Source organism: Salvelinus sp. IW2-2015, unplaced genomic scaffold, assembly GCF_002910315.2.
Source record: "Salvelinus sp. IW2-2015 unplaced genomic scaffold, ASM291031v2 Un_scaffold4020, whole genome shotgun sequence".
NCBI lineage: Eukaryota > Metazoa > Chordata > Actinopteri > Salmoniformes > Salmonidae > Salvelinus > Salvelinus sp. IW2-2015.
Window position 1 is genome coordinate 11,064 of NW_019945292.1, and position 10,337 is coordinate 21,400.

The window sequence follows — 10,337 nt, forward strand, 5'->3', positions numbered from 1 at the left end:
GGTGCGAGTAAGGATGACAAAAGGCAAGAGAATTTACGTTTACTAGGAATTTATGCCTTCACACGGTAAAATGGGGAAGGGGCTGGACTGAACCCAAGCAGAAGTAAATATCAAAGCCCCCTCTCCTACCTTACCTGCCTACCCACTACTTACTAACTTAGCACACACCTGTGCGCTAACCAAAATACAGGGGGTGGTCCGCCCAGGTCTTACCTAGTGTGCCTAGACGGGATATACTACGGGTATATGTAGGCCTCTTGCCTAAACACTCCCTAGGTGCCTTCTTTCCCCTTGGGAACAAATGAAACAGAATATTTTAAACAATTTCCACAAACAAACTGAGAAACACAGGACATCAAATAAGCTCTATCTGACTGAGCAACAAACTAACACAGAACATACCAAGGCTGTCCCAGCACAACTAACACAGTAAATAACACAAAGCCATAGCCCTCCTCTCTCAGCAATCATCTCCCAGCAATGACATTTTTTTTTCTGCAATGATCTCTCTTCTGAACAGAACACTGGCTTTTATATAGCTTTCAGAGGAGTCTAATCGGGATACAGCATGTACTTGACGAGGGGGCGGGGTCAGCTCCACTAATCAATGGGGCTGACCAATCAGCTGCTTGGGGAGAATTCAGAAAGCCATCTTCTGAAACACACACCACTCAAATACAAACTACAACACAGAACTGGGGGAACGTAACACGCCCACCATAAAAAATGCAAACATACAGTTTGCAATAAAAAACCATATTGCATCCCCAGTTACTAAACCCGTGATAGAGCGTCGGCAACCACATTCACGACGCCTTCACATAGGCTATCTGTACTTTATCCTTGTACAATCAGAGCCCACCGCATAAGGCGGCGGTTCTGATTGTACATTTTGCTTCAAGACACCAAAGGATTATGGTCCGTGAAGACCATCACAGGCAAGGCACTGGATCCCACATATACTCTCAAAGAACGGTAAGGCAAGCAATAAAGCCAAGCGTCTCTTGTTCATAGTGAAGTACCTTGACTGATACGAGTTGAACTTACGGGAGAAGAAACTGACGGGCCGATTCCACTCCATCTTTATCTTCCTGTAAGAGAACCGCACCCCTCCCCCCCACTATACTAGCGTCTACCTCAACTTAAAACGTTTGTCAAAGTTGTGGGCGGCAAGCACTGGGGCACTACAAAGTAGCGCTTTAGCGGACTCAAAAGCATAGTTACAGTCCTTGGCCACTTAAATGGTACCTTTGGGACTAAGCAGAGATGAAAGAGGAGCTACTACCGTTGGAAATTCTTACAGAACGTACGATAGTTACCCTACCATCCCCAGGAATCTGCACAACTGGCGGCGAGTCATGGGAGCAGGAAAAGCAACAATTGCTTCCACTTTGCCAGTTACTGGGCGCACTTGAGTGTGTGTGTGTGGTGGTGAGCGTGAGTGTGTTTGTGAGTGAGTGAGTGAGTGAGTGAGTGAGTGAGTGAGTGAGTGAGTGTGTGTGTGTTTGTCTAACCAATTCCTCTTTCTATATCTCTCTAACCAGGCCCAGACACCAAGCTGATGCAGAATAGTGGTCGCACCAAGTTCAAACGCACAAGCATCGACCGCCTCATGAACACACTGGTGCTCTGGGTAGGAGACCCCACACCTCCCCTTCTGTTTGGCCATACGTGTTTAACATGTACTTCTAATATAAAACAAGACTAGAAATGGCCTTCTGGTTTCTCCAGAAACTGTACTTTTCTAGTTAAGTTTGACATTTTGAAATAAAAATAAGGTACATACATTTTGACATAAGTCTAATCTTTACCCTCTTTCTCTCTCCCTCCCTCTCTCTCCCCTCTCTTCCCCCCTTTCTCCCCTCTCTCTCTCCCCTCTTTCTCCCCTCTCTTCCCCCCTTTCGGCCCTTCTCACGCCTCTCTCTCCCCCCTCTCTCTCCCCTTTCTCCCTCTTCTCTCTCCCCATCCCAGATCTTTGGCTTCATGGTGTGTATGGGTGTGATCCTGGCTGTGGGGAACGCTGTGTGGGAGAGAGAGGTGGGTTCTCTGTTCCAGAGTTACCTGGCCTGGGACCTGCCTGTAGACAACTTCCTGTTCTCTGCTTTCCTCTCCTTCTGGTCCTACGTCATCATTCTCAACACCGTGGTGCCCATCTCACTCTACGTCAGGTKAGGAATACTTTATGTCAGGTTATAAGCCCTCTATGTCAGGTAATAACATCTCTATGTCAGGTAATAAAACCTCTATGACCGTTTTAGTCAAGGGAGATGAGTGACAGTGACAGTCAAGATGCTTCATCAGTACTTTACTTTCTGTGGATTCTGGAACAAGTTAGTATTTCAATCCAKGACTGATGTTAGTGTCTGGTACTGACCCACCCGTACTGATAACTGACTTACTAAGGGCTGTTGTTTTTTGGTTTCTTTATGTGTTAGTGTGTTTGTCTGTTAGTCTGTTGTGTGTTTTTGTATGTTTTGTGTGGGCTGCAATCTATCTGCAATCCCAAACAAGTTAGAGTGCTTCCTGTTGAATTATCATATTTATTTTTATTTTATTCTATTATTTTATTTTATTATTTTTATTTTATTTTATACCCTCCCTTTCCCCTCCCTTTGTCTCTCTCCAGTGTGGAGGTGATTAGGCTGGGTCATAGTTACTTTATAAACTGGGACAGGAAGATGTTCTGTCCACAGTGTAACACAGCAGCTGAAGCCAGGACCACCACTCTCAACGAGGAACTGGGACAGGTGAGGAACATCCTCCACCCTACTGTTGTTCATCTACACTAGATCCTTGTATCTCTGTGTTGGAGAATGTTAGCCTAAAAGCCTGTGGTGTGTCTGGATGTAGGTTCAGTATGTCTGTGGTATCTTGATACCCCCCCCATTGAAACAGGTGGAGTACATCTTCAGTGACAAGACAGGAACTCTCACTCAGAACATCATGAGCTTTAGCAAGTGCTCTATCAATGGACATGCCTATGGTGGGTATACTACACTATCTACGTGAGCAGCTTGTGAGTACTAACTATAGTACTAACTTGCTACACTATTACTACACTATATACTACTATATCTACACTCTATACTACACTATATATGACATAATATACTACTATATACTACTATAACTAACCTCTATACTACACTCTATATACACTATATACTACTATATACTACACTCTATACTACACTATATATGACATATATACTACTATATACTACACTCTATACTACACTCTATACTACACTCTATATACTACTATATACTACTATATACTACACGCTATACTACACTTATATGACACTATATACTACACTATATACTACTATATACTACACTATAAACTACACTATATACTACCATCTATCAGATTTAAGGTGGGTATACTACATATATATACAGTCTATCAGATTTAAGGTGAGTATACTACATATATGCTACAGTCTATCAGATTTAAGGTGGGTGTAATACACAATATACCACAGTCTATCAGATTTAAGGTGAGTATAACATATATACTAGTCTTATCAGATTTATTTAAAAAACTGATACAAATACACCTTATGGAACAGCAAGGACTGTGAAGGGTCACACACACAGGTACAAACACATACAACATACACACTATACACACATCATACATACTATACACACAACTTAGACACTATATACACACGTACACAGTATACACACATACACTCTATACACACACGTACACCTGGATTGTGTGTAGTAGTAGAGTAGTGGCCTGAGGGCACACGCTTAATGTGGTGTGAAATCTGTTGTTAAATGTATTTTAATGTTTAAATTGTATTATAATGTATATTACTGCCTTAATATTTGCTGGACCCAGGAAGAGTAGCTGCTGCCTTTAGCAGGCAATAATGGGGATCCATAATAAACCCCAGGAAGAGTAGCTGCTGTCTTGGCAGGAACTAATGGGGATCCATAATAACCCCAGGAAGAGTAGCTGCTGCCTTTAGCAGGCACTAATGGGGATCCATAATAAACCCAGTAAGAGTAGCTGCTGTCTAATGGGGATCCATAATAACCCAGGAAGAGTAGCTGCTGCCTTTAGCAGGCACTAATGGGGATCCATAATAACCCCAGGAAGAGTAGCTGCTGCCTTTAGCAGGCACTAATGGGGATCCATAATAAACCCCAGGAAGAGTAGCTGCTGTCTAATGGGGATCCATAATAAACCCCAGGAAGAGTAGCTGCTGCCTTTAGCAGGCACTAATGGGGATCCATAATAAACCCCAGGAGAGTAGCTGCTGCCTTTAGCAGGCACTAATGGGGATCCATAATAAACCAGGAAGAGTAGCTGCTGTCTTGACAGGAACTAATGGGGATCCATAATAAACCCAGGAAGAGTAGTGCTGCCTTTAGAAGGCACTAATGGGGATCCATAATAAACTCCAGGAAGAGTAGCTGCTGTCTTGGCAGGAACTAATGGGGATCCATAATAAACCCCAGGAAGAGTAGCTGCTGCCTTTAGCAGGCACTAATGGGGATCCATAATAACTCCAGGAAGAGTAGCTGCTGCCTTGACAGGAACTAATGGGGATCCATAATAAACTCCAGGAAGAGTAGCTGCTGCCTTGACAGGAACTAATGGGGATCCATAATAACCAGGAAGAGTAGCTGCTGCCTTCGGCAGGAACTAATGGGGATCCATAATAAACTCCAGGAAGAGTAGCTGCTGCCTTGACAGGAACTAATGGGGATCCATAATAAACTCCAGGAAGAGTAGTTGCTGCTTGGCAGGAACTAATGGGGATTCTTAATAAATACAAATAGAAAAACACACACACACACAAATCAGATCAAAACAGCACTGTCCTGTTCCCCCAGTCAATGTTGTAGACGTCCTTGTGGTGCTGGGTAACTCTGAGTCTAAGTGTGAGTGTGTTCTGTTCGGTGAGGTGATCGACCCGTTGGGAGCACAGCTAAAGGTGAGCAGGCTAACGTAAGACTAACAGTATGACTAACAACACAGCATACTGTTCAGCTTGCTCTCTGTGGCAATGACATCACTCTGGCACTGTGCACTTTGCTCTTTAACCATAGGTGAATACAAAGCATAGTTTCTAATGGTGAATACTACAACTGTCCTCCTTCCTCTCTTCCCCCCTTCTCTGTCTCCCCTTCTCTCTCTCCCCTTCTCTGTCTCCCCTTCTCTCTCTCCTCTTCTCTCTCTCCCCTTCTCTCTCTCCTCTTCTCTCTTTCTAGAGGTTAGACTTCTCCTCCTTCAACCCCCTGGCGGACCCTGACTTCTGTTACTATGACAACGGTCTGCTGAAGTCGGTGAAGCTGGGAGACCTTCACAGCCACGAGTTCTTCCGGCTGCTTTCCCTCTGTCACACCGTCATGAGTGAGGAGAAGAAGGAGGGTGAGAGATAGCAGGAGGGAGGGATGGAAGGAGGGTGAGAGAGAGGGATGGAGGGAGGAATAGAAGGAGAGGGAGGGTGAGAGAGCGATAGAGGGAGGGATGGAAGGAGAAGGAGGGTGAGAGATGGGTAGAGGGAAAGAGAGGGAGGGAGAGATGGGAGATGAGGAGAAATAATTTGCTTTATTAATTAACTTGTAATTATAGTCCATGTTTTTAAAGCTGCAACATGTAACTTTTTGGGCAACCAAGTTCACATAGAAATGTGAGATATGAATCTGCTCATTGAAAGAAGAAAGTCTATGTGTGCTATATTTATGCTTCCCGTTCTTAAGTTTTGTTTTGTTTTGTACACCAGCTTTAAACAGCTGAAAATACTATACTGAACAAAAATATAAACGCAACAATTACAACTATTTTACTGAGTTACAGTTCATATAAGAAAATCAGTCAATTGAAATAAATTCATTAAGCCCTAATTTATGGATTTCACATAACTGGGCAGGGGTGCAGCCTTGGGTGGGCCTGACAGGACATAGGCCCACCCACTTGGGAGACTGGCCCACCCACAGGGGAGCAAGGCCCAGCAAATCAGAATGATCATATCTGGTCTCAGACGATCTCGCAGGTGAAGAAGCCGGATGTGGAGGTCCTGGGCTGGTGTGGTTACACGTGGTCTGCAGTTGTGTGGCTGGTTGGACGTACTTCCAAATTATAAAACGATGTTGGAGGCTGCTTATGGTAGAGAAATTAACATACAATTCTCTGGCAACCGCTCTGGTGGACATTCCTGCAGTCAGCATGCCAATTGCACGCTCCCTCAAAACTTGAGATGTGTTGTGTGACAAAACTGCACATTTTAGAGTGGCCAATAATTGTCCCGAGCACATGGTGCACCTCTCTAATGATCACCCTGTTTAATCAGCTTCTTGATATGTGACACCTGTCAGGTGGATGGATTATCTTGGCGAAGGAGAAATTATCACTAACAGGAATGTAAACAAATTGATGCACAACATTTGAGAGAATAAGCTTTTTATGAGTATGGAACATTTCTGGGATCTTTTATTTCAGGTCATCAAACATGGGACCAACACTTTACATGTTGTGTTTATATTTTTGTTCAGTGTATATTTTTGGTTGTTTAAAATACATTTCAAAGCGGTTTAGATGGTACAATGATTCTCTACACTATGCATTGCTTGTTTTGTCACAAACTGAAATTAGGTGAACCATGAAATGGTGGAGTGGTTTTTGCATAGTACATCTTAAAAGCATGTTGTATTTTGTGTTCACCTACATGTACAGTGGGGAGAACAAGTATTTGATACACTGCCGATTTTGCAGGTTTTCCTACTTACAAAGCATGTAGAGGTCTGTAATTTTTATCATAGGTACACTTCAACTGTGAGAGACGGAATCTAAAAAATCCAGAAAATCACATTGTATGATTTTTAAATAATTAAATATATTAAGAATACTACAACCCACTATAATACTATCAAATACTGTGACACATATAATCTACTCCTTTTTGATATTACGTAAGCTACTACATGCCATAAATATAAGTAAAGCTTACTAGTAACGAATACGTAACTAACTCTTCCACCGAATCCTATTAAACTAAACAACTAGCACACTATACATACCAAAAACCAACTAATGTTTAAATACACATTAACACACTACACACTAATAGTCTAGTAAACACGCTAAGTAAATCCTAACAGATCACTATAGACTACATTATAACTACTGTATAGTATCCTTGCAGCGATATAACTGTTCACGGATTGTGTATATGGTTGGAACCAGGCCGCAGCGTACGTAAGTTCCACATGCTTATTAATAGTGAACTTAACTAAAAAAAAACAATAAACTAATCAAAAACCGTGACTACAGAGGTGCCAAAGTGCACTAACTCCAGAACAAAACAATATCCCATAAACCCACCGAGGTGGAAAAAATCCTAACTTAAGTAATGATCCCCCAATTAAAGAACAACGATAGCCAGCTGCCTCTCATTGGGAATCATACCCAAAAAACCCAACATAGGAAAGAAACAACCTAGAACCCCACATAAAATATAAACTAGACTAACCCCCCACGTCACGACCCTGACCTACTCTCAACCATGACGAAAATAAAGGCTCTCTAGTAGGTCAGGACGTGAACAATTAACTACATCTATATACTAACAGTCTATCGGATTAAGTGGGTATAAGCTACACCTATTAGATACACTATATACTACAGCTCTATACTACACTATGAAATGACACTAATATACTACAGCTATAGTACTTATATTACTACCTATAATAACACTGATGATACTAGCAGTCTAGTCAGTATTTAAGGTGGGTATAAGACAGCTATATGACTACTGATAAGTTACCTACACTCCTAAGATAACTACATCTAATAATATATGACACTATATACTACTATATACTACATTCTATAAACTAAAGGTCTATATACTACATTCTATCAGATTTAGAGGTGGGTATACACATAGATAGCCTACAGTCTAATCATGATTAGAAGGTGGGTATACCACAATGATATACTTACAAGATCTTATCAGCTTTTAAGGGTGGTTATCAAGCCACAACTGATACTACAGTCTATCAGATTTAAGGTGTGTATATAGTACCACTATATCATACAACGGTCTATCAGATTTATAGGTGGGTATACGCACATATATACTACAGTCTAAAGAATCAAATTTAAGTTTGTATAGCTACATATATACACAGTCTATTCAGATGTTATAAGGGTGTGTATAAACACACTATCATACTGACTACTTATATACAACAGTCTTCAAGAAATTTAAGGTGTGTATACTACACTATAACTAGCACCTATATAATACTACTATCTAATCAAAGATTTACAGGTGGGTTACACCACCTATGAACCTAACGTCTTCAGATTTAAGGTGTGTATACCACATATATTACTTACAACCTAATCAGATTACAGGTGTGTATAGATACACTAGTATAAGCTACAAGTCATCCAGAATTTAAGGTGGGTATTCTACAAAGTATACTACGAGTCTAGTATCAGATTTTAAGGTGTGTATCTTACATATATACTGACAAGTATAAGTCAGATTTATAGGTGTGTAATAAACTCATTATACTTACAGTCCTATTCAATTTAAGGTGGTATAACTACACCTGATATCATACTACAGTTAATCAGATTTAAGGTGTGTATACCACATATATCGCACAGTCACTTATCAGATTAAGGTTGTAATACCACATATTACCACAGGTCCTATCAGATTTACGGTGAGTAATACTCACATAATATACTAGTCTAACAGTCTATCAGATTTTTTAAAAAAACTGATACAAATTACACTTATGAAAGCAAGGATGTGAAGAGTCACACACACAGGTAACCAAACACACACATACACACATAACTCATGACATACTAACACACAACTTGAGCTACTATATACACAGCGTACACAGTAAAACACAACACTCTATAAATAACACACACACAACTGACACCTGATTGGTGTGTAGTAGTAGAGTAGTGGCCTGAGGGCACACCTTAATGTGGTGTGAAATCTGTTGTTAAATGTATTTAAATGTTTAAAATGGTAGTTATAATGTATATTACTGGCCTTAATATTTTGCTGACCCCAGGAAGAGTAGCTGCTGCCTTTAGGCAGGACTAATGGGGATCCATAATAAACCCCAGGAAGGGTAGCTGCTGCCTTGGCAGGAACTAATGGGGATCCATAATAAACCCCAGGAAGAGTAGCTGCTGCCTTGGCAAGGCACTAATGGGGATCCATAATAAACTCAGGAAGAGTAGCTGCTGCTTGCAGGACTAATGGGATCCATAATAAACCCAGGAAGAGTAGCTGCTGCCTTGCAGGACTAATGGGGATCCATAATAAACCCAGGAAGAGTAGCTGCTGCTTCAGGAACTAATGGGGATCCATAATAAACCCCAGGAAGAGTAGCTGCTGCCTTGGCAGGACTAAGGGGGATCCATAATAAACCCCAGGAAGAGTACGTCTCCTTGGCAGGAACTAATGGGGATCATAATAAACCCCCAGGAAGAGTAGCTGCTGCCTTGCAGGAACTAATGGGGATCCATAATAAACCCAGGAAGAGTAGCTGCTGCCTTGGGCAGGAACTAATGGGATTCTAAATAAATTCATATCTAATATAATACAAATAAAACACACACACACACAAATCAGATCAAAACAGCACCTGTCCTGTCCCCCAGTCAATGTTGTAGACGTCCTTGTGGTGCTGGTAATCTCTGAGTCTAAGTGTGAGTGTTTCATTGGTCAGGTAGGGATCGACCCGTTGGGAGCACAGCTAAAGGTGAGCAGGCTAACGTAAGACTAACAGTATGACTAACAACACAGCGATACTGTTCAGCTTGCTCTCTGTGGCAATGACATCACTCTGGCACTGTGCACTTTGCTCTTTAACCATAGGTGAATACAAAGCATAGTTTCTAATGGGTGAATACACTGTCAACATCTTCCTCCTTCCTCTCTTCCCCCTTCTCTGTCTCCCCTTCTCTCTCTCCCTTCTCTCTCTCTCCTCCTCTCTCTCTTCTTCTCCTCTTCCTCTCTTTCTAAGGTTAGACTTCTCCTCCTTCAACCCCCTGGCGGACCCTGACTTCTGTTACTATGACAACGTCTGCTGAAGTCGGTGAAGCTGGGAGACCTTCACAGCCACGAGTTCTTCCGGCTGCTTTCCTCTGTCACAAAACCGTCATGATGAGAGAAGAAGTGAGGAGAGAGTGAGAGATATGGAAGGCGCAAAGGACGGGAGAGAGGTGGAAGGGAGGGGCGAGGGGTTGATGTGGGAGTGGCGATAGCAGAGGAGAGGCGGGATGGATAGGAGGGGGGGAGAGAAAGGGATGGAGGGAGGAAATAGAA

At 42.0% G+C, this 10,337-nt stretch overlaps 1 protein-coding gene across 1 annotated transcript in view; it reads left to right on the forward strand.

Moving 5' to 3' along the window:
- LOC112076774 (phospholipid-transporting ATPase ID-like) overlaps positions 1-10,337 on the forward strand; it is a gene marked incomplete at its 5' end in the record, with an annotated part of 41,487 nt that overhangs the window by 9,341 nt on the left and 21,809 nt on the right. The window contains 6 exon segments of the mRNA XM_070441453.1: positions 1,545-1,633; positions 1,972-2,168; positions 2,627-2,747; positions 2,896-2,982; positions 4,923-4,958; positions 5,236-5,395. Of these exon segments, the coding sequence (XP_070297554.1) occupies positions 1,545-1,633; positions 1,972-2,168; positions 2,627-2,747; positions 2,896-2,982; positions 4,923-4,958; positions 5,236-5,395 (690 nt within the window).